Source organism: Xenopus tropicalis, chromosome 6 (assembly GCF_000004195.4).
Source record: "Xenopus tropicalis strain Nigerian chromosome 6, UCB_Xtro_10.0, whole genome shotgun sequence".
Taxonomy (NCBI): Eukaryota; Metazoa; Chordata; class Amphibia; order Anura; family Pipidae; genus Xenopus; species Xenopus tropicalis.
Window position 1 is genome coordinate 35,455,433 of NC_030682.2, and position 25,639 is coordinate 35,481,071.

Below are 25,639 nucleotides of genomic sequence, written 5' to 3' on the forward strand. Positions count from 1 at the left end.
CTCTGTGTAACTGCTGGATTTGTGTTCAGATTTGGAACAGGATCTTCCACTGAAGTCACATTCAGTTTTAGCATTAAGTTCAAGACATGTATGTAACTGTATCTGTGCTAAAATATAAGGGCTGGGTCTGATTGGAAATGAGAGACAATTGCAAGGATAAATGGGCATTTGGTGGTGTGGATACTCTTTTATTTATAGCAGTGTCATAGTATTTCAATGTGTCTTTTATCTTGGTATGGGCTAAAAGGGACCTGACCAATAGCCGGACCACAAAAAAAACACAGTTACAAAAAAAAGGCGTGACTGCAATTCTATAGGTTTTGTTGTGTGATCCCACCAACATTACAATCATCATGTCCGATCTGACTACATATTATTAAAAGATGTCTTATCCCACCTGACTGGTCACATGGCTATTTGATTCAAATGCAACTCTGTAGAGATAAATAGGGATGAATTCAGACAGTTGGATGTACAGGTATAGGACCCATTATCCAGAATGCTCGGGACCAAGGGTATTCCTGATAAGGGGTCTTTCCGTAATTTGGATCTCAGTACCTTAAGTCTACTAAAAAATTAATAAAACATTAATTAAACCCAATAGGATTGTTTTGCATCCAATAAGGGGTAATTATATCTTAGTTGGAATCAATTACAAGGTTCTGTTTTATTTCTACATAGAAAAAGGAAATCAGTTTTAAAATTCTGAATTATTTGATTAAAATGGAGTCTATGGGAGACGGGCATTCCGTAATTCGGAGCTTTCTGGATAACGGGTTTCCGGATAAGGGGTCCAATACCTGTATTGGAATCAAGTTGACACTGCTTAAAACAATCACCGGAGGATCAGATGCATGAATGGCCAGAAGTGTAATAAGAATAAATTAAAGGCCTCTGGTTTAAATAAAGGGAGTAACAGATCTCATTCTGACAAGTTTAATTGGAGTTTTATATTTGCAGATGTGCATGCAGCCTTACATGTTGCACAATTACAAAGGTCTGAAATACTGTTGAATGATTTAAATCTAGACTGTAATTGATGGACCTATGTGACTGCCTCTAGTAAGGGATAAAGGGACAACTAACAACTGAGGGCAGCAGCTGGGGTCCAGGTTAGTAAATGGGCTCATTTACTAAACAATTTTGAGATATATTCGTATTTTTCAGAAAGTATGCAAAAAGTTTGTTAAAATTCCATGAGTTTTCCGTAAATTTCCACAAAAAATCATACTTGTGCAAAGAATATGAACATTTTGGAATTCGTTAACACTTTGGTTAGACTTTCACCGGGACTATATTTTCCCCAGGTTTGATCTGTCGAGTGCCATTGAGTCCTATGGAAGGTTTCAAAGCCAGAACTGTTTTCGTGGTGTTTATGGTCCGAAAATTTTGTGACATTAGAACTACAGAAATTATCGTGGTTACTCCGAATTTATACCATAATGTTTTAATTGTTTGCAGTAAAGGTAGCTGAGAAACTATAAACCCTTCCAGGCCCAGGCTGGGATTCAATATAGGTCCTGGCTTTCCAAGTACACAGAGCCCAAACAGCCCCCACCAGCCCAATAAATAGTGACTGTCTGCGGCATCTTACAGCAGCCCCTCTGGCATTTGCTGGAATCCACAGACTGACAATTGATAAGTGTTACACTCTCAGCAGTCCAAAAAATTTGGAGGGTTGTTGTTTTTGAAAAGCTGCTTGAAGAACTGAATTTTTCAGGTTGGTTTAATTTTCACCCCCCAAAAACGTAAAGGCAATTATAACAAAGGTCACAAAAAGTTATTTTCTAAGACAGACCAATTAGTACATGCACTCCATGGCACCCTCTAGTGGTTTCATTAAAATACTAATATGGCATGTCCCTGTTACATTAATGCTGATTATTATTTACATTATTTATTATGTCTTCTTTATTTTGTCAGACTTTTTACAAAATAAATAAAATGATGCCATTATTTTTGTCAAGAATTAATCACATTTCTATATTTCTTAGATGCTTTTTGTTTCTCCAATAAATTGTGTATTTGTCAAGTCAGTTTGTTTCCTCTTAGTGATTAATAATTAAGCGTTTCCAATATAAATAAATTAACTGCAGGCTTTCAACCCAAGCTAGAACTTATTTACTATATTTGCTATGAAGTTACATGTAGCAGGATTATATTTATATGTACCAAATGCCAATGGTTTATGAAGTTATCCAGCTGTAAATACTGTATGTATAGAGGTGATTACCATTATTGCTTAGTAGCTAGCATTTAAATGATGATATAACCAAGTTAATGAAATGCTCCATGCTTGTTATTTATCCAAACATTGTATGTGTAAGCGACAAATCCCAATATGAATGTGAAGAGTTAAACAGCAGACTTTCGCAGTACTTTCAGACGCTGCCAAATTTAGACTCAAACTGCTCCATTTACTATAAAACAAATTGCGATTCCTTAGAAATTGAAGTACATGATGGAAGACATTACTTCCATTCATTGCCTTATTCTGTCAAATTGTTTAAATCACTGGGCTTCATGGTGGCACGTTAGTCACCAATGGCATTAATCAAATGTGGGATGTTGAAGATGTAAGTAAGTAAAAAAATACTCAATAATGGTTACGAGTGTAGCATAAAGTATTATTTGTTATGTGTTAATGTCAGCGAGTGAGTTTTAACACATGCAATGCTCTTTTTACTGTCAAAATACAACAAAACAACAATAGAACTAAGCTTAGTTCGGAAAATGAAGCTGAAATCAGTATGGGAACAGCTAGACCAGGGATGTTGCTTCCTATGGCAAGAGATGAATGGTATTGACTAAAGTAGAGCAATGAAGGTTACACAAAAAGCCACAAAAGTCCAAATCGCAAATGATTCATGAGATTGATGGCAGCAATTCAATTACATTACTGAAAAATACTTTGAAAACTAATTAAATAAAGGCAAATCATGGTATGAACAATCCAAAATGATGAACAAGATGTTATCAATATCTCAAAAACTTCAGTGTTAGGTGATGTATTACACCTTGCATACAGCTTGCAGCTTATTATGGCACCCCAATCTAAACGATGTCTTAATGCTCACGGATGATACTAGTGAATGCAACTCATCGATATGTTCAGTGATCAGACAAGCATATTAATTCATCCAATATATTAATTATCCACATTTTTTGCGTTTATGTCAGATAGGCAGTAGTGGGCAACAGGACTTCCCTCAGATGTTGCTGAGATACAACTGGCACACCCCAACCCATTTTGGATGACCGTGGGATGTGAGAAGCTTTAGCTCAACAACATCCGAAGGGCCTTTTGGTTGTCTGTCACTGCACTACTGTTTGTTTATAGAAATGTGTAGAAGCTCTCTGTCCTATAATAAGGAGCTACCCACCACAAATTGTTAATGGAGAGGTTCCTCTCACCTAGCAGCATGTCCCAGAATGCACCAGTTATGGTCCCTTTCGTAACTAAATGAAATAGTTCAAATTATGTTTTCAGTATAAACAGCAATAATATCCAAAGTAAAGCAATTTTTTATACCAAATACAGGTAAGAAAAAGGTTTTTGTTTAAAGAGAAGGAAACAACATACATAACCTCATCTAACTAGAAAATACTGTAGCTATAGTGACAAGAAACGGGGGGGGGGGGGGGTTATTTACATGATGTTGTTATTTTCTCCTGTCACAGAATCTACTTTCAACCTGATATTTCTTTAATGTCTACATGACAATGCTATCACAAGACACACCATCCCTTATGAAGAGGCCCTTTTCTATGGCAAATCTAGTTAAGTGCATATCATGCAGCACTAATATAGTGCAATATCTTGCCTTACATATAGCAAAAACAAAAAAAGATGTAGGCAACATTAAGAGAGTTAGAGAAAGTAGAAACATTGTAACATATACAAGTTAGTATTGTTGAGAGGAAATTGCTAAAAACACTGCTGTATTGGACAGTTCCACGTCAGCTGTCATTGTAGCACAAGTCGCTTTGGAATCCATTCTGTCCCATGTATGGTCCTATAACACCTTCAACGTTCAGTCGTCCGTGTGAAATTATGTACAATTACCCCAGTTAGTTGGCGAAAGTTGACCTTAAAAAACACGAAGGTTGTTAAATTTAAAGCTGTTCCGAGTGCGGTATAAACTCATGAGTTTTGGCCTGTGTCAGTCTTGTACTGAGGAAGGTACTTCAAATGCACATTTTATTCTTCTTCTGTTAGGATTCAGGAGTAATGTATGTGAAACATTTACTAGATTAACCTGTAGTTATGGTTCAGAACTGGTGGGAATAGTTTAATGAACTTCCTGCGATCAGTGTCTCCTTAAAATGCTCTTTTGCACTTCAGATATGGAAGCTTAATGTTCATCAGAGACGGTTCACATGTCTGCATCTCCATCGTAGGCCAGAGTTAAGGGTTTCAGGCGGTTGTTCTGTCGTCTCGGGGGTTTCTTCGGCTTTTTGCTGAAAACAAAACAATATGAGTTCATTGGAAGAATCCAATCTCCATATTTATGGAACACACCCGGGTGTAATTATAGTCTTGTCACAAAGCTGTCTCCCTAAAACTAACGCCAACGCATGCACTAATGTCACCTTACTGTGTGATGCTACCTGTTCCTAGAAACATCATAACGCAAGGTTGTTTAGATTAACTTTAGTATGATGTAGATGTTGATATTCTGAGACAGTTTGTAATTGGTTTCTATTTTTGTGTTTTTTGAGGAGCAGCTCTCCAGTTTGGAATTTCAGCAGCTATCTGGTTCCAAGGGTCTTGTTTCCCTTAGCAACCATACAGCTGATTGCATGAGAGACTGGAATATGATTAGGAGATATACTGAATATAAATATAAGGAATAAAAAGTAACAATAAAATTGAAAGCGCACAAAGCTAAAGATTTCTCACTGCTAAGGTCAGTGATCCCCATTGGAAAGCTGTAAATATGTACAAGAGGAAGGCAAATAAGTCAAAAACTATACAAAAAATAAATAATGAATACTAATTGCAAAGTTGCTAGGGCGTTCTATAACATAATGGTGAGCCATTATTAACCAACTATTCCAAGCATCAAGTGCTTCTTTTTGATCACATGACCAGTGCTAATTATTCACACAGTCAACTAGCTAACACTACCCATAATGCCTCAAAAAAGTTCTCCTATATACTTAAAGCTTCTCTTTAGAGGTGCACACATTACTGTAATGTCTGGATGGTAAATAATCAGGAGAGAAGCACAAAAATAATATCTCTGGACACCTTAACGTCTGTTTGGGGCCCTATGAAGGTCTCTGGAAAAAGTTGTGGCCTGATGGATCACAGGACCTTTGGGATGCGGTGCCTGCAAACCCATACAGCAGTATTTACTGACATATAGTTTTGTAACACTATTCTCAGTCAATAATACAAACCTTTCCACTGAAACTTCTCCAGTGGACTCCTACCCTTGATTTACACTTTTACATTAGCTTGTTTACTGTTATTCCACAAGTGACACCTTCAAAATGACCCTTGTGCTAGCTTTTGGTGATAAATTGTGTAGAGGGAAAAGGGTGTACTGTAAATTAAAATGTAAGACCATATTTGTAGATTAAATAAGGCTCCAGCAAATCTCAAAACTAGTGATGTATGTATGTATATCTTTATTTATAAAGCGCATTTCCCATTGGCAAAAAATTCATTGCACGTCAAAAGAAGTTGCAGTTGCGTCAAAATAGGCGCGGTCAACACAAAATTGGCGTGGTTGTGTCAAAAACAACGTGTGACAAAAAATTACGTGCGTGACAAAATAGTCGCATGACAAATGCATTTTCGCTGTTTTGCTGTGCAACTTTTTTCTCATCTCTCCCCGCCAACTGATTTTGTGCCTTAGAACAAGAAAAGCAAAGGTCTATTTTGTATGGGGCATAATCAGTCTTTCTCCCAAACACACCCTCACTTTTTTGAATGAGCATAGGAGACAAGCTTATACTCTGTAATGCTTCATATTACTGATATATTTGAATCAGTGATATCTATGCAAGCTTGTATTTTGTCTTATTGCATCAGAACGTTAAAGTTATATACAAGGAGCTTGTGACCTGTGATAGATCTTATTTATTGTTTTATTTAATCTCTTTATTAGCAAAGACTTAAATGCAGTTTAGTCATCTATATCGTATTACTGTGGAGCTCTTCGTATACAATTTACATGTATGATCTGAAAAACACTATATAGTATATATGTATATATAGTAACAGTATAAATGGATTAGGAAAAAAACATTAATACTAGATTTCTATGACTAGATGATAAATTCCAATGCCAGCTATAATAATAGGAGATATGAATAAATACATGGAGCACAAATTTCTGGTGAGTGGTTTGCTATGCATTTTGAAATAATTTAATTTAATGAAATGGATCGTTTTTTTTGTTATGAATTATTATTTGGTAACTCACCAGGCCAAATAGATCATAGAAACAACAAAGATGAGTAACACAAAGGCTCCAGCTGCTACCCCATACACCCAGGTCTTCAGTCTACCGTCTAAAAGAGGGAATGTTAGTTGTTAGTAAAGTTAGTACGATAACTTAAATAACATACAGTAATGTAAGCCTTTATTAAAGAACCATATTGTTAATGGCACAAGGGTGCAATTAGAAAACACTCGTAACACAGGTATGGAAAGCCATTTCAGAGCAGTTAGTCAACCGCAATAGCAGTGATCTATCAGGGGTGACTAAACTGCTCCTTGGGTCCTTAGCCTAAGGGTTTTTTTCCGTAATTTGGATCACCATAACTTAGATCTATGAAGGAACATTCAAACATAAATAAACCCAACAGGATTGTTTTGCCACTTATAAAGTTTTATTTATTTTAGTTACTACCAAGTACAAGTATGGGATCTCTTATCTGGAAACCTGTTATCCAGAGAGCTTAGAATTACAAGAAGGACATATCCATTTTAAGCAAATAATTTAAATTTTTGAAAATACATTTCTTTTCTCTGTAATAATACAACAGTACATTGTACTTGATGGTAACTAAGCTGCATGAATCCATATTGGTGGCAAAACAATCCTATTGGGTTTGTTTTACATTTTATTGATTTTTAGCAGTATGTAGATCAAAATGACTGAGAGATCCCTTATATGGAAAACTCCTGGTCTTAAGCCAGAGTAGAATAAAACCTACTACTAATAGAGTAGAATAAAACCTACTACTAGGGCCCAGGGCTGGTTGTTGTTTTGTGTAGCTATTGTAGACTATGCTATCCTATCATGCCTATATAGGTGAGTTTTTTCCTTTGTTAAAGTAAAAAAAAAAACTTCAGTTGGATTTATGTAAAAAAGGTGCCAAAATAAATATAATGCTGAGGTTTTCCAAAGAGCAACAAATATTAATCTAAACATTCAAGAAACACAAAACAGTTGTTCTGTCATCAGCCTACACTGTATTTATGCCGGATAAAAACATCAGTGCTTCAAATTCAAGGCACAAAGAGGAAAAGGGAATTTGTCAAAATGTATGTATGCATTGTATGTAGAAAGATATTATCTGGTTTTATCTCAATAACCCTAATAAAATGTTTCCAGATAATTAATTTTATACCTGTACTGACTATAATAAGCATTGTACCTGAACCGAAGGGTTGTAAAAACCATGTTCTTCCTCCATAACCCGACTGACTACTGGATGGCTGGGTTGGGTTGATGGCACGACTCGTTTTAACGTCTCCCTTTTTTTCATCTAATGTTGGCATTATCACCACTGGGATCAGAGTACACTGATCTAGTGTTCCATCAGACGATGTCACTTCAGTATATCCATCTTCACAGCCACATGACCCTGTCTATAGGAGAAGAAAAAAATAAATTTATTTTATTTCTTATTTATTTTTTAAAGTAAATACATGTCACCCAAAGTACCCATAACAAAAATCCATTACTAATTTTGTATGATAAAACTCATTTCCTTTTGCTCAGTAAAACAGATATACATCCATGTCTGCCAGGTGTTGTGTCATTTGGCATGCCAATATTTAATTTAAAAAAAAAAAAAGTGTATACATTATGTGGTTAAAGGTATCTGGACATATGTCTGCCCAACATTTTATTCTTCCACTAGACTTTGGAACATTGTTCATAGGATTTGCTTCCATGAAGCCCCAAAAGCATAAGTGAGGTTGGGTGCTGATGTTAAGGTCCAAGCCTCGTTTCCAGGTTTTCAGTTTGGGCTGGTCAGTCAAGTTTAATTCTCTTATCAGCCAACCTATTCTGCATGGACCTCACTTTGTGCATGGAAAAAAGGGTTTTCCTCAAACCATTTCCTCAAAGAAGGAAACACAGTATCTAGAATGTAAATTTGGTGACAAGTTTGTCCAGATACTTTTGCTTATCTATTGTACATTGTACCTGCTTGAAAACTTTTTTATATTCTTTGTTTTGCTTGCCTAGGCCTGTATTATCTGCCATAGATACCTTTTATTTTTGATTCAGACCTTAAAAAATCAAGTCAATGATAAGGAGACAATGCAACCATGGAGAGGGCTATGAAAACATTTGCCGCAATGCCTTTTTCAGGCGTTTTCTCTTTTGTTAGATTTCATGGCACATTTCATATCTTTCATGAGTTAGATTCAAAATACACACAGGAATAAAAACTCAATCTAAATAGTATAAAGGAATATAATCAATCGATGCTCAAACGTGAAATCCCAGACACCTGTTTACTGCTTTTTCTTAGAAGACATCATTAAAGGAAAACTATACCCCCAAACAATGTAGGTCTCTATAAAAATATATTGCATAATCCAGCTCAAATGTAAAACCCTGCTTCATCTAAATAAACCATTTACATACAAATATAGTTCTTTAGTAGTATGTGCCATTGGGTAATCCTAAATAGAAAATTTTAAGAATTAAGGGCCGCCTCCTGCAATCATAGGATTCACAGTGCACACAAACAAGCCAAGGCACACATACGTGTACATGCTAGGTCACATCAGCCAATGAATGGACAGAGTTCTGCCTTTTGCTTCCTCACTACTTCCTGTTACAGTTAGGGACTGATTTACTAAGACACGAATTCGAATCCGAATTGGAAAAATTCCGATTGGAAAACGAACATTTTGCGACTTTTTCGTAGTTTTTGCGATTTTTTTGGCGCCTTTACGACTTTTCGAAAATTATCACGACTTTTTTGTTACCAATACGATTTGCGCGAAAAAACGCGAGTTTTTTGTAGCCATTACGACTTGCGCGAAAAAACGCAAGTTTTTCGTAGCCATTCCGAAAGTTGCGCAAAATCTGGCGATTTTTTTTGTAGCGTTAAAACTTGCGCGAAAAGTCGCGCCTTTTTCGTAGCATTAAAACTTATAAGGCGCGACGTTTTAACGCTACGGAAAAATCGCGACTTTTCGCGCAAGTTTTAACGCTACGAAAAAATCGGCAGATTTTGCGCAACTTTCGGAATGGCTACGAAAAACTCGCGTTTTTTCGCGCAAATCGTATTGGTAACGAAAAAGTCGCGATAATTTCCGAAAAAATCGCAAAATACCGATCATTACGAAAAAAACGCAATCGGACGCATTCGGCCCGTTCGTGGGTTAGTAAATGTGCCCCTTAGAGTTGCATTATTTCCTGTCAGGTGATCTCTGAGGGAGCACACAGCCCATCACTAAATGGTGGCTCAAGGGAAAGGATGTAAAAGGGCAATATTTACTGATATATGAATTCCAGTTTGGTGAGATTCTTAACCAGGTCACTTAAGATATATAAACTATCTGTTGGTTAAGTATTCATTCTGGGGGTATCGTTTTCCTTTAAATTTAAGTTTATAATATCAAGAGGGAAATAGGTATCTATTAGAATCTAGAACCATTTCAACACATTTTAAAGTTCCTTGCAGAAAGTTTAACAAAACTTGCTAAATCATACTTTGTTTAAAAGTATAACCAGACACTCACCGGACTGGCAATCTGTGGATTCTGGCAAATGCCAGAGGGGCTGCTGTAAGATTCCATAGACAGTCACTATTTATTGGCCCCATGAATTCTATTTGGGGTACAGTGTACCTAAAATGCCAGGACCTATTTTGAATTCTAATTAATTGTGTCTTCAGTGTATGGATACATACCTCGGTGCAATATGAGTGTTGCTGCGTGCAAGGTGGATTACACGATCTTTCAGTTTCTGGATGATAAGCCTCTAAACAGCCTCCTGCAGAAAATAACATATAAGTACACATTTTAATAACAACTTTGCAACATAAATTGGCTCACTGCTCATGAAAATGTATTTATAAATAAAAATGTGGATCAACAGCAGATGTTGTTAGGTATTTGCAATCTGAAATATTTATAGGCAATTAACTCAAAACATATTTTAATATTTTATTTACATCTGCGTTTTAAGCACGGGTTCCATTCCACTTATATTTTATATCTTTAGAGATGAGTGGCGTCACCTTGATTCAAGTATAAATCAGCAAGTTAGCTACTAATATATGCTCACATCTGTATTATGCATTTAATCCCAAAGACTGAATGGCTTATAGCAGGGGTGGCCGATTGCGGTCCACCAGTCGATCCCCCGTGGATTTCTGGTGGACCGCGATCAAGCTGGGGATGCAGAAGTGCTCCGTGAATGTGTATGTATGCTGCGTCACGTACGGACGCATTCACTCCGCACTTCCGCTTTCTGTGTCGGTCCGGTTGCTGGAAAAAGTCTGGCCAGCCCTGGCTTATAGGATTTGGTTAATGCACCTGATATTCCTTTCTGAGACAGAGCTCTAGGATGATAAATGACTTCAGTGCTGGGAAAGTCTATTCTAACCCCCTAATTTTAAGTGGAATCACAGAAGCTATAAATATTGTTTATTCTAGATCCCCTCTAAAGATCTAGAATATTTGGCTGCTTTTAATGTAAAGGAAATGTGAAGTCAAAAATCATAATCCTTGTGTGTGTTATTAAGACCAAATGAAATACATTTGCAATATAAACCCATTAAACATTCTCTACCATTTTTAATTAGAAACCTACAGGGCCAGCGGCCATCCTGCTGCGGAAAAAAAGCAGATCACTGCTCTGTAAAACAAAAGTGGGGACTGTCCTATACCAGACTTGAAAAAAAAGCACAGGAGTTTATTTACTGGACTTTCATTGGTCAGTTGCCAATAAGAACAAATCACACACAGATAAGGAATTGGAACATGAGCAGAGAGTGAAACACGCCCACTCCTCATTCAGCTGCAGACTCTGAGGCCAGACCTCCAGTTAGCTGTGTTTTAACCCTGTTTTAATTGTTTTTCCATTGGAATTTCTTTAGAACAACATCTGTTATAGTGCTTTCCTATCTTAGGTCTACTGCGTTAAGATTTTAACTTTACATCCCCTTTAACAACCCACAGATATTATTTTGCAAAATGCTTGCTAATCTAATAGATCAACAAATCATAACAGATCATATATCTCTATACAGAAATATTACAATTATTTAAGAATAATATTCACCTGTAACATTTAAGCCATCTGACCTCTGACACCAGACCATTCGAGAAGATCCTTTCCAAGGACTTGACAGCCATTTATATTCATAACACTTTCCATCTATACAGAGAGTATCAATACACAATTAAAATAATAAACTCAACAAGAACATAACATGTATACTAATACTACTATATACTAATATACTAAATACTACTGAACACAGTTACTGTTACTGAAGTGTAAACCAACACCTATGGCAAATTAGGCCATGATCTCTTTTATTGTTTATGATTAATATTTTATTCTTTTAGTAAAGTTCTCAATATAATTGCATTGATGCTGTGAGAGAATACATAAGGGTTGATTCACTAAAGTGCAATAACGCTTATCGCATGCTTTTTTGCATTAAAATTGACGAGAAAAAAACTGCGGGATTCGCTAAAGTATTATCGCATGCGTTAAGTCGCATATCATGTGCGTTAAGTTGCATATCGCCTGCGTTAAATAGCACGCAACCGAATGTGTTAATTTTACCGTATGCGTTAATTAGTGCGCAGAAATAATACTAGTGCATGATTCACAAACACTTATTTGTGGCAGGCGGTAATTATAGAAAAGTACAGTTCATGAGCTTTTGGCAACACAATATGGACTTTGCAGTGGGATTTATTCAAGTCTGTGTTGGCCCTAGAGTGATGCAGCCGCCAGTTTGCAGGGAAATGGGCATTTTAAAAAAAAGTAGTTTTACGAACGTAATGCTGTGTATGGCTAATATGGCGTGCACGCGATAAGTAGCGCACGGGTGTTAATTAGCACATGCGACAAGTAGTGCACTGCGTTAATTAGTGCTGAATACCGCACGACTTAACGCAAATAGTATTGCATCTAAATTAACACAAATATACTTTTATAAATATAAATAGCGCTTGTTTTAACGCACTTTAGTGAATCAACCCTATGTTGTGATACTTATCTCAGGCTAAACCATTTATATAAGCTGGGATTTTCAAACTGTGTTTCCTTAAACATGGTGTAAATACAAATAGTATTACCCTTATCTAGATAGGACCCTGTGATCTAAAGGAACTTACCATTACATGGTTGTGATTCCACAACTTGTTCAGGACACAGATGTTGATTTTCCATTTCTTGAAGAATTACTGCACGCGATCGCATCTTTATTCCTCCAAAGCCAAGATCTTCTCCATTAACACAAGTCAGCTGACACAAACTCCACTCAGACCATTCGCTCAAGTAACAATCACCTAGAAGAGGAATAAATAGCAATATATTGAAGTAAGCCCTGATCTATCTGTTGTTTGAATAAGAACGTTCTGCACGAACGACCACAAGGACAGAGCAATAAAAAAGTGTTTTTGTATAGATTATAAATGTCTTCATATATAACCTTCATGGAAATTTCAGTTCATTTATGATTCATCAAAAATATTACTACTGAAATATATTAATATACCTGGGCATGGAACGGTGCATGATTCCTCTAGCACAATGTTCTTGTCATTATTTACAGTAAGGTCAATGTCTCCGCAAAACTCCTCGTCTACTATTTTACCAGAATCTTCCCTGGATCCATCATGCACTACACAAGAAATGTTTCTGAACCTTGTTCCTACACCACACTGAGCATCCTGAAAAGAGAATAAAGTATTTTTTTTAGCTTTAGTTACAAACAGCGTGATGTAATAAAAACTACAAGGTGGTCCAGTAACCTATAGCAACCAATCAGTTGTTGGTTATCAAACTTGCTAATTTGATGCTATGGGATACTAGGCTAGTGAACTTTTCACCTGTTATTTCATTTCCCACAATGTGTGTCAGGCAGTAGTAACCACTATAGGACAAGGCATGTGAAAACTCATTAATGGGGTTTTTTGAACGTTCTAGTTGAAAAGGCCATTCTTCTGCCTACCACAGACAAATTATTTTCGTTTTACGGTGAATTAACAGTTGGACAACTTTCTGGAGTCTTTTTACGAACCCTTGCACTGTATCTGAATGGAGAATATGGACATCAAAACATTCCAAGATGGAATATTCTGGGCAAACAATAACTAAATAACAAAGTGCTGCGTAACTGTATATTACTGCTCATTTTAGGGACAATTATATACGGTACCTTTAAGGTGATACTGAAAGCCAATTAAATTTTTTTTTACACCTGCTGTTGTGTTTTCATTTGTATCAGCTTTAAGTTCCTTCTAAACTAAATCTGCAAAGTTTTTTCGCTTCATAATTATGGTAGCACGAATTACAGACCCACGGAGCAGCCATGTTTGTTCCCTTCTTCTGGGTTTTAATTGAAATGCCTCCCAAGTGAATGAATATGCCCAATCACAAACCTTCAATGCCCCTTCTGCTTTCTGCCGGTGTGTGACATAAGCTCAGCTACGTTGTCTATGTGTAATGGGGAGGGGGGGAGAGCAAAACAGGTAGAAGCTAGGATATACCTCAACTTTGCACAAAGACCACCGTCCATACTGCCACCGGTAACATGGCTTTACTGGGCAGGGTTTGGATTGCTCCATCTGTGAAGGGCAAGGTCTTCCATCACCCTGGGACGGCTGAATCACTGTTCTATTCCGTAACATTTTACCTAATGTTCAAAAACATAAATGTTAAAAACAGTTAAAATTGTTTTTCAAAGGAACTATATTAGTTTTCTCTTAAAAGAAAACCTAAATGGGCACAGAGTTATATAATAATAACATATACCAATTTAGTATTAATAATAACATTTTGAATAATTAAGACTGAAATCTAATTGATGGGCAAATAATAACTGTAGCTTTGTAGAAACATTGAGCTCACTATAAATGTGCACTACAGTGATACATATATAATTGGCTGCCCAGATGCCCAGTAAATAAATATATATATATATATTTTGTCACGGTATGGGGAATGACATAGAACAGACCTGCTAGGCCACAGTCTTTGGAACATTTGGACCATGGTGACCATTCGGAGAGTTGACAGTTGATAGGACATTCCACCACACAAGAAATATTCATCTGCCATGTCTTTTCCAAGCCAAGCTAAAAAAGAAAAGTTTTATTAGTTGATAATAAAAATAATTTAAAACTTCCTTAAAGCAATACTGTCATGGGAAAACAGTTTTTTTTTCTAAACGCATCAGTTAATAGGGCTTCTCCAGCAGAATCCTGCATTGTAATCCATTCTTCAAAAACACAAACAGATTTTTTTTAATTTAATTTTGAAATTTTACATGGGGCTTGCCATATTCTTCATTTCCCAGGGTGCTACAGCCACGTGACCTGTGCTCTGATAAACTTCACACTTTACTGCTGAACTGCAAGTTGGAGTGATATCACCCTCCTCCCAGCGGCCAATCAGCAGAACAATGAAGAAGGGAACAAGATAGCAGCTCCCAGTAGATATCAGAATAGCACTCAATAGTAAGAAATCCAAGTCTGGCTTGGGACTCCTCCAGTTAAATGGGACCAGGAGAAACAATAGGTTACCTGAAAGCAGTTCTAATGTGTAGCGCTGGCTCCTTCTGAAAGCTCAGACTCAGGCACAATGCACTGAGATGGCACCTATGCACCAATATTACATTGTTTTTACAATATTACATATTTGTTGGTACAAGAATAACATTTGAAATGAGTGAACTATTTGCTATTAAAACCAGTGTAATTTAGAAATAAAATGTACCCCATAAAAATCATGATAGACTCCCTTTAAAATAATGTTTTGAAGAACACAGGCTGGAGTCTCCTGTTCTTCCCTCACCTGACCACTGTGCCAGTTACCTCCTCCTGTTTAGGTATTTTCATATATTTTAGTTCTATCTATTCTAGCTCTTCTGCTGTCTACAAACCCCTGGTAAGTTAGTAGCTTTCTGAAAGGTTTTCTCTAATTGTTATAAAAAAAAAAAAAAAAAAATTTTAGCAACTGAAGCAATGCTTATATATATATTCAAATAAGTTACAAAGCTCAATGATATTCATCATTATCATTTATTTATTAAGTGCCTGGAATTTACATATAACTTAACATTAATTCATAACAGAGTAAAAAATAGGATCAGAGGGCCCCAATTAGAGCTTACAATCTAAATACCAGAATGTAGTGGGTAATACTGCTAGCGTCACTGCCAGAACATTGCAGCAGTAGTTCAAGCAGCATTATTTATTATTATTAACACAATCAGCTCACCTCTTCACAGTATTTCAAGTCAACTGATTTGACATCGCTGCGGACGCAGTCCAGCATTCTTGTTTTTATCCCGTTTCCACAAACTGCCTTCTCACTTAGCTGGCAAGTGCTCCAGTCTAGAAGCAACATTAGATATATATTACACCAATATTGTACTGGGCTAGAAACGCACAAAAGCTTTGTCTGTAACGGTTCTACCTGCACAATTAATACCTAGTACATTATTATCATTACCCTTCATTCATGTTAACCACAGATTCACATCTCTACCCAATCTTAGTTAATATTTTTGTATCTCCTTTACCATTTGCATTCCTGTGCCATTATCATACCCCCACCCTTCTGTTCCTTCTTTGTACTGTTTGCTCAAGTTTTTCTCTCAAAAATTTTAAAGGAAAACTATAATATAACTCTTCATGGCAAATTCATTATTCATTTATGGAACTTAGATATGCAGGGAAGATATTTGCCACTTGGTGGCAGCAGAGGGTACCACTACCAATAAATTGTGTCTCTTCACGGAGCAAAGCTGTAGCCTTCTGGCTTCTGTTATTTTTATTATTTTCATTTATATAGCATCAATGTGCTTAAGATTCACACACTATATCAGTTATATCAGGGGCCAATTAACCTGCCTGTATATTTGGGGGGAACAAGAGTACCCAAAGAAAACCTACATAGCACTTTGATGAGTTGAAGTAAAACCCCCAACTGTTTAATGAACAAACCTTGTCCCTCATATGTAACAAAAGGCACTAAGTTTTCCCAGGAACAGTAACCCATAGCAACCAATTAAATGTTTATTCTTAAACAGGTAAACCAGTATATGCTACCTGCTGATTGGTTGCTATGGGTTACAGCTCCTAGGCAAACTTAAAGCCTTTTATTACATAACCCCAACATGTATGTTAAGTGACTCGAAACATGGCAATTAGCGTAAAAAATGTGTGTCTGATTCAGTAACATTTACAGAAAACTATCTAAGATTTTCCGCCATGGTATCCATTTTTGTTATATTTTGACCAACTTACTGTTCTATATAGTAGTGCAGATACTACCCCTGCTATTTAGCACTGCTCTCACATGGTTGGCAGGCTGTAACTTACAGTTCCCATTCCAGTACATGGGCTAGGATATTCAGCACCAATTTCATAGCACATTAATGAGTAGACTTACAGAAATTAGGGTTGTAACCAAAATCAGCAAGTTTGATTTTCACACAAGAATGATTGCCTGTATTATCATTATTTTATTTTTTGGTCCTGGTTTTCAGGTTGCTTTCCACAACCTGACAGCACTGGGCAGCTGGCAATACAGTACTGTTGAGCCCAATACAGGTATGGGATCCGTTATCCGGAAACCTGTTATCCAGAAAGAACACCTGTCTCCCATAGACTCCATTTTAATCAAATAATTCAGATTTTTTCTTTTTTTTCTTTATTTTCTTTTTGTAATAATAATACACTACCTTGTATTTGATCCCAGCTAAGATATAATGAATCCTTATTGGATGAAAAATATTCCTATTGGGTGTAATTAATGTTTTATTGATTTTTTTAGTAGACTTAAAGTGATACTGACACCAGAAAGTAAATCTTTTTTTACATCTATCATAACATTGTCTTTGCAAGAACTTTATAATTTTGCCAGAAAAATTTTTGCCTGAGGCCCTTACATAACCTGTCTAATTCCCCGTGTTCCTCTTTGAGGGGGCAGCCATATTTGTCTGTTAGCATTAGAAGCTATAAGTGACAGGTTGGGAAGGGACAGTCAGGTTGGCAAAACAGTCAGGTTTAGGGACTTCAAGTAACAATTACTTATAAAACCAAACCTGTCAGCGGAAAACCGTCAACACGACCTATAGGTAACTTTTTATGTATATTCATATTTTGAAAAGTATTTTTTTCGTGTCAGTATCACTTTAAGATATGGAGATCCAAATTACGGAAAGACCCCTTATCTGGAATACTGTTGGTCCTGTGCATTCTGGATAACAGGTCCTATACCTGTACCAGATTTGTGGTATCTTTAACTGGAGTGTAGATTTCCTTATGAATATGCTCTAGCTATGAACATGTGTTTAATAACATTGTTCCTTACCCGTGACATTGTATTCATAGTGATAACAGTTTTTATTCAGGTTGCAGGGCTCCGTTTCAATTGCAACATGGCAGGCTTTGCCTTCCTCGGCTTGTCGGATAGGTAGGGCTGACCTCTCTCGGTAGCTGCTTCCGTCACAGGGCTTGGGAGCAGAGGCAAAAACAATCGCTTAGAATATACGAGAGACAAACATTTTAATATTTAAACCGTGTCTTATTCAGTTAGGGATGTGAGTGTTTGTGATTAAAAAGCAGTTTGTTTCTAATCTGCACAACGCTAACAAACATCGGGGAAGCAAATTAGAGCAAACAGTGATTTGCAACTCAAGCACTGAATTAAACCAGCGAACGTGCCATTATCAGTGCCGCAAGTTCCTTAGCATAATAATGAAAACATAGCAGCCATAAGCATAAGCCACCAACACACATTTGCCTCTTTATAATCACAAGGAAAATAAGAACATCAAGAAAAAACAGAGATACGACTTAAGATTTCATGATTTTTTTTTACATTTTAGCAGAACTGTTGGAATTGTTTTTGTGGTGCCTGGGTGACACTTTATTTCATTCCTTCCAAGGCAGCAGTCTAGATATCAGAGAATCAGTGTTTTGTGGAAAAATTATATTTCACTTCTAACGATATTATTGCAGGTTACATAAGAGTAGTGATGCAGTGATCCATTATTATTATTATTAACATTTATTTATAAAGCGCCAACATATTCCGCAGCGCTGTACTATAGTCTAACGGAAGAATACAGAGGATATGGGTAGGGCAATGGGATAGTTTCTTCAGTTGTTAATAAGTAGGCAAGGTGAGATGTATTAAGTGCCTCTCAGATGAAAGACCCCCGATGGCTGTAGGGGTTAGGGAGTGTCTATGAAAGGGTGGGTTGATGACACCAGGGGTGGGGCCATGATGCCATGGGGGTGGAGTTGTGATGTTACCGACCACAGCTAACAAACTTAGTAAGTGGCATGGGGTAGAGGGACAAGCTGGGAGAGAGATTCGGACTCAGGCACATGTAATTCTGGGGTTCCCACAATGGGTTATGTCAATATCTACAACGGACTTGCACTAAAAGAATCACACACTAAGGTGTGCTTTGCTTTGGTTCTCTAACTGTTGAAATCTAAGTGCTGATTGGTTGCCCTGGGCAACATCAACAGTAACACAGCATGATAAATATACCCCTAATTCTGTTGTAATGCTGTGTACCGGAAGTGACACAATCTCCACTCTAAAAATGTTTCCTGCAACTTGTACCCAGTTTGCAAAACCATGCACATTTCATGTATCAGTCATCCAAACAGGCTATGGCGTACAGAGGCAAGCTAGAAGTGAAGCCGAGTATCCCAACTAAATAAGTATTACAGGGGGTGGGGGCTAATAGAGCTAACACTCCAGCTGGGGAAACTATTTTCTTTTTTCTCTAAATACTGGTAGTGGGAGCTATGCTGCCCTTTAGGGGAACCCAACAGTTTTACTGCCATGGTAACTTCAACTTTGCTACCATAGGTCTTCCTATTCATTTATATGTGTATATGTATTCAATTATCAAATTAACACAGGTTTAGAGGATCTAATACTATATCTGTTTTACATACATATTGGGTACAGGCTATAATAGATATTTATTCAATAAGGAATAGAGTTCATACTATTTTAGCTGCCATTATAGGGATGTGTCTCCCTGCAGATGCCACACACACAGAAATATATTAAAGCATTAAATTGTCTCTGAGAAGAATAAATTGATCTTACCAAGGGACACCTGCTCCATTCACTCCATTCAGACATCACACAGTCTTCAGGACAGGGCAGCTTGCAGTTTCTGGCGCCCAATGGCATTTCCTCGGGTTCACATAGATAGTCTTCCACAACATCCGAAGGGCCATCTACTGTGTTCTGCATGCATCTGTATCAGACATTTGTGTCATGTTAATGGCCTTCACTGGAATTCATCAGCAAGGAAACAGCAGTTACAAAGTAAAACAAATTGATCATCTTCTACATCTGCTTGTGCATTTCTGCTTCAATAGCAGAACCTTCTGAAACTGCAATGTGAACCAGACATAGAATAGAATCTTTGGCTAAAAATGTGTGCATGGTGTAAAAAGAAAATATATTGTAAAACTAATAGTAACTACTTTGGCTTTACACCTAGGACTAACATTGCAGAGCAACTGGGCGCTAGTTTTAGTCATTAACTTTGTAGCATTTATTGAACTGGTCAAGACCTAGATGTAGGCAAGAGTTTTGGAAAGAAATAATAAAAATCATACTGACAGTTACTTTTAAACTTTCTTACCATGTTGGGTACATACTATAATTCTCAGCAGTGGGATTTCTCCCACTTGTAGCCTCCTATACATCACAAGACTCCTCTTGAAGATACTCCCTAGATACTATTCATAGGCTGACCTTTCTAGCTTTCTGAGAAGGCCTTCTATATATATAACCTCTGAATGATGAGTGACATTTTTCACCAAATTTCGCCGTGAAAAAACAGCCATAGACTCCCATGGCCACGAAAAAATTGTGCACGGTAAAAAAAATAGTCATATGGTAGCTGTGAAACAACACCCACTGACTCCAACACATTCCAAACATTTTTACAGTTTCCCAATATTTTTGGCAAAGTGGAATGGTACTGATTCGCTCGTCACTACTGACTTGTAGGACTATTTGCTATGCAATGTACCCGGTGACAATGACTATTTGAAGGCATAAAGACCACGTGCACTGCCAAAAAAAGCCTCCTGCAGGCTAGCAGTCCACATTGGGCACAAAATGGCCAAACACAGTTCATCCCCAAAGAACCTTTTACTGCTTGTGAGGCTCAGCAACACATTTTACATCTGAGTGTGGCTCATGAGTAAAAAAAAGTTTGAGGGGGTCCTTGTTCTTAGCAACCTGATCACATGGCAATGATTCTGTGTATGGCCACATTTATATGGCAAATCAATTGTCTTTATTATAACCTGTAATTGTATCATTATCTCAGGAATTACCATGTTATGATGAAGAAAAATCATCTCAGAAACAAAATGTTGACTACCTCTAGATGTTGGCAGGTTTTACAACCAATCATGGCACAATAACCTTAAAACATAAAAAAAATTCCAGCGCAAAATCTGCTTTTTTTTTCTTGCGTTATCACTTTAGAAAGAGAAAATACTGCTGATGTTGGCCGAGCAATAACAGGGGCAATACAGTGTGTGCAGACACCTTCTCTTTCTCTATATAGAACTGAAAAAATCCTAAATTTGGTGTTCTTTCCCATATGAATATACCCGTAGATATCTAAGAAAAATGCAGATTTAGCAAATGTATTGTTTCTAGCTAACAGTTTGCAAAATATAATTTTCTGTTTGTACTGGAGATTTTGGCGGCACATCCCTTTGGCTTCCAAATATAATAATAGCAAATGATATTTTCACATTGCTTTATTATGAGTCCTTTCTCTTACCTTACTTTTCTTGTCTGAACACCTTCGCCGCAGTTCTGCTTTAGATCAACATTAGTCACTTTGCAAATACTCCAAGGCTCTGTGACCCATATATACTGATTGCAATCACTGTGACATGGAACCACTTCATATACCTGTAGATCCGAGAAAAGAGAGAAAGGGAAGAAACACTCTCATCATTTGTGCAAAGCACCTTGATCTGTCTCCATAGACAACAGGCTGAAAGGCTCTAGGATCAGTGCCAGCAATCATCTGAATACAAGAATCTCACAAGGTTTCTCAAATAACACAAAGTGTGTACTTCAGTACATATATATATATGTGCAGCTAAAAGCACTTTTATCATCTGCCAGTGTATTACATGGCATTATATAATCATAGCACAGCTTTTACATTAGCAAAGCATTTAAGATAAATGTATTATGACCGTAAGAAAAGCCTTTTCCTTATGAAAAAAGAAATATGAATCAATAACTTCAGCACAGTATTTTACAGTTTAGCTGACATCCACATTTAGTTTAGCTGACATTCACATTTAAATTTGAAATCTAAAAGAGGCCTATAGGAATACACAGACTGCAGGCAAACCCGCAGGCTGCCTGCCTTTTATTCCAGATTCCCTAATCATAGTTATAGATGAGAAGATCAGGCAGAATTCCACCCTCAGGGTGTATCACACTTTTTATTGCCCTTAGTCCTATAGAATCCCAGTGGGTCTGTACAAACATCTGCCATCAGAGGTAGGGCATGATTTCTGGACTCACTTTGCTTGGGAGGTCAACACAAACAGAACCATATGGAACCACACAATATCCCACCCTTTAACAGGCAAGCCAATGAATGGGATAATCCTAGTGTTACCCACCTTCACATTTTACATTTTCAAAACATTAGGAAACAATTTCTTTCATCACCGTCTCTCATTTACAATCCAAGAGCACATTGCAGCTTTCCCAGGGGAGCAAGTTCTTATAAGATGAGCACTAAGGGTTGTACTCTTGTGCCCCTTTAGTGTTCTAGCACTTGAACCCAAGGAAAACACAAGTTACCCCTTTGTGTATATTGTATTGATAATAAGGGAGGTTACTTGGTATCTGATAAAATTTCACTATATAATTCCTTAGCGGGATATATATTTAATATGGCTGATTTTAGCTACAGAAAATCTGTATAAAATGGCTTATTTTGATTTGTGAACCCTTGGGTCATTGCTTATCTGCTCATTTCACAAAAAAACTCATAATGTATGTCTAAAGGCATAAAGACTGGTATATTATATACACCCTGCACACAACAAATGATACAAAACTGCATGATTCAAGTTATATCTTTCATAGCAGGGATTGCCAGCCTTTTTCCACAGAAACTTGAAAAAAGTACTTTGGAGATGCTAAATAAGGTCCCCATGTGCACTGCTGGCCTACAGGAGGCTCTGCTTGGGGTAAAACTGTGTCTCTGTGCTTCCAAAACTTGCCTACAAGCCAGAGATCAATGCCATAATAAACGCCATAAAATTTTTTTATAGCTGGTACGTTATTGTAGTTTACTCCATTGATCGCAATGATTTCCAAGAGCATCGCTGTTTGGTAAACTTCACTTTTGGAAAAATATAGACGCATTTACAGCAGTTTAGTAAACGGACGCCTAAGCACCAACTCTGAAGCCACTGGGAGCAACATCAAAGGTGATGATAGGCAATGTGTTGCTTATGAGCCACTGGCTGGGAGCCACTGTTTTATAGGGACCAATATATGTATGAGTTCAATGATAATTTGGCATGTTATGCATTGACACAATTTTACTTTCGCTATTATAATGCAGCAAGTCTTACCTGAGCCTGCATCACAGCAAGGAGACCAAAAAGGAAAAGAGAAATAGATTAGAACTGAAACATCATTAATACATCATTAATTTTCTCTTAACACGTTTATACTCTGTTCGCATATATATAAACCAAGAACAGAGATAAGGGCAGCAGTGTGGACACTTCTGGAGATCCCCTCTTACTGTACCAGAATAATCACACCTTGGCCAAATAGAGCTCACTGCAGTAACATTTCAGCACTCTCTATTCATTCCTATGGGGTTTTTAGAGATGGATTTATCAATGGGTTAAAGTTAGAGTTTATCATTTGAGAAATATGCCTCTAAAAATGAATAGAGAGTGAGGGAATTTTACTTTTATTTCAGACTTTCATAAATATGCCCCTTTAAGTCTCCAGACAGCAGTTTATTAGATGAGTTCAGATAAAATATCATTAATCCTGGTTTGCCTTTTGGGATGATTCTGATCCTGAGATTATACCTAGAATCCCTACCATAAAGCAAGATGGGGCTGCTGTTGTTTCCCAGAAAGGAAAACAGTAAAATAAACAGTTTCATGTGTTTATTCCACCAGCATCACTTCAACTAAAGCAAACAAAGGCTCAACATTTCCCTATTAAAATGAATGTATGTGCAGTATGTATATCAGATAATGAAATCTGCTCAATCTGTATCCAATTAGCGCTACTGTAGCATACAAAATTCAGAATCAGGTTATATAAAGAAGCCAGTAAAGTAGATGATTGGCTTAAAAGTGAAAAATGTGACTTAGAGCCAATGGAACATGCATAGGCCATAATAATTAAGATACAGATGGGGTACATGATGGTGTAAGACAAAGGCCAAGGTCCATGATGTCAATTTTTAAGATCATATAGGGATCAAGCAGAGTGGACAGGCATTAGGACATGCCAGCAGGGTATTGGGCTGTATTGGAACAGATTTAAACAGTATCTATTCCTATTGTCCAAACTCATCCGATGCAGTAAAATAATTACTTCAGATCACAATGTAGTATTATTCAGGTTTTTTTTTAAATACAGTGACAATAATATCCCATTATTACTGTCCTTTGAAAGAACATTGGTTGCAAATACATTATTGATGGAGTTTGTATGTTTCTGTGCCATAGCGGTTCTGCAGGACAGTTATCAGGCAGGTGTATTGCCTATTAACTCCACTAGAGGGCAGCAGTAGAATATTTTACTCACTAAACTTAATAAATGTAAATCTTGTCTTATTGTATTAATTTCAGAAGCCTGTGGCATGCAAGAAATACTCATTAAATTGCACTCAATTTCAACTAAACCACTTCCTTACAGAATAGCTTTAAATATGACTGACAGCTGAGAAATACTTTCCACCATGATTTCACACGGAAACAAATCCTGCTATTATAAAATAGCAGTTTGCTCTCTATCTGAAATGGAGAGATGGTCACATTGCTGCAGTTTCATTTTGGTATCAAAACATAAAGTAAAAAGCAACTAATTTCCAAACTCTGATACAATGTGTTTTAAACTATGTACCTGGTTTACGTGATCCAGTTTAGGACAAGGTCTTCCACCATTATAAGGTTTTTCACGGAGCCATTTCGACCGAACCTTGACTCCACTCCCACAGGACTTGCTACACCGTGACCAGTTGGACCATTCGCTAAGCTTACAATCAGATGGACAGGGTATGATACATGCTTCCTCAATATAACCTGTTGGAATAATTAATGTATATATTTATTTGTTAAAGTGAAGCTACCGGGAGGATGTGCTCAGCTCTTTCAGGAAGGAAGAATTCCCTCTTTGTAGAAGAATAGCCCTCCGACTAGGACTGGGTCAACTGAGCCATAAGTTTAGAGGTTTCAGCTTTAATTCTGTTATAGATCTGTTGCAATATATTGATCGGATGTTTGCTCTTGTCCTGCATAAATCTACTTGCTCTACTAATATCCCTTGCACTAGATTTGCACATGTGCAATGCTTTTATTGGCTACGAGTATATTTTAGTCATTCCCAGTTCATTAGGTAAAATAAGCAAGTGCTTGATGATCAAGTAACGTTATTAATATGGTAGCTAAATCTAAATGAACAAGCTTTCTCCATGCAGATGAAAATCAGTGGTTAGCCTGCATTACAAACTGCAAATAATGTGATTGGGGAAAGTGGTTTATTAATTCAAGCGAGCCTGCTCATACATGCCAAAATTGGATTGCACATGTATTACCTTGGGCAAAAAACCTATTTCCTGAGGCTAAATTCCTATCATCATCAGTGCAACAACCCTACTTGAATGCAAACCATGCGCTGAATGTTAATTTTACAGTATGTTCAACCTTTAGCACTTGATTTCCAGTGAGATTTGTGTCTGAATATGTTAATATGAATCACTGCATTTCTGGGTAAGAGAGAAATGAATGATAAAACAGAATAACAATCTGTACTCCCACTCCTATTTCTCATCTAATGTACGGATATTTGTTATATGCCTATGCATCCTACAGATAATTGCTAATGAAGATATCAAGTATGTGTGAAATATTTGCTGCAATTGTGTCTTCATATTATAATGAAATAAC

General features: G+C 37.0%; 1 protein-coding gene across 2 annotated transcripts in view; it reads right to left on the reverse strand.

The window, feature by feature from the left end:
* Positions 1–1,190: 1,190 nt before the first annotated feature.
* Positions 1,191–25,639, reverse strand: part of thsd7a (thrombospondin type 1 domain containing 7A) — a 127,910-nt gene continuing 103,461 nt past the window's right edge. Inside the window, exons 15-29 of one of the 2 annotated variants that reach the window (XM_012965595.3) lie at positions 24,597–24,775; positions 23,075–23,080; positions 21,244–21,377; positions 19,536–19,689; positions 17,772–17,913; positions 15,672–15,787; positions 14,410–14,527; positions 13,940–14,085; positions 12,946–13,120; positions 12,563–12,736; positions 11,493–11,588; positions 10,117–10,199; positions 7,618–7,831; positions 6,438–6,525; positions 1,191–4,461 (exon numbers count right to left, since the gene is read on the reverse strand). In XM_012965595.3, the coding sequence (XP_012821049.1) occupies positions 4,377–4,461; positions 6,438–6,525; positions 7,618–7,831; positions 10,117–10,199; positions 11,493–11,588; positions 12,563–12,736; positions 12,946–13,120; positions 13,940–14,085; positions 14,410–14,527; positions 15,672–15,787; positions 17,772–17,913; positions 19,536–19,689; positions 21,244–21,377; positions 23,075–23,080; positions 24,597–24,775 (1,910 nt within the window). In that variant the 3' untranslated portion in view covers positions 1,191–4,376. The remainder of the gene's footprint in view (positions 4,462–6,437; positions 6,526–7,617; positions 7,832–10,116; positions 10,200–11,492; positions 11,589–12,562; positions 12,737–12,945; positions 13,121–13,939; positions 14,086–14,409; positions 14,528–15,671; positions 15,788–17,771; positions 17,914–19,535; positions 19,690–21,243; positions 21,378–23,074; positions 23,081–24,596; positions 24,776–25,639) is intronic. The other variant, XM_012965596.3, reaches the window with a different exon arrangement.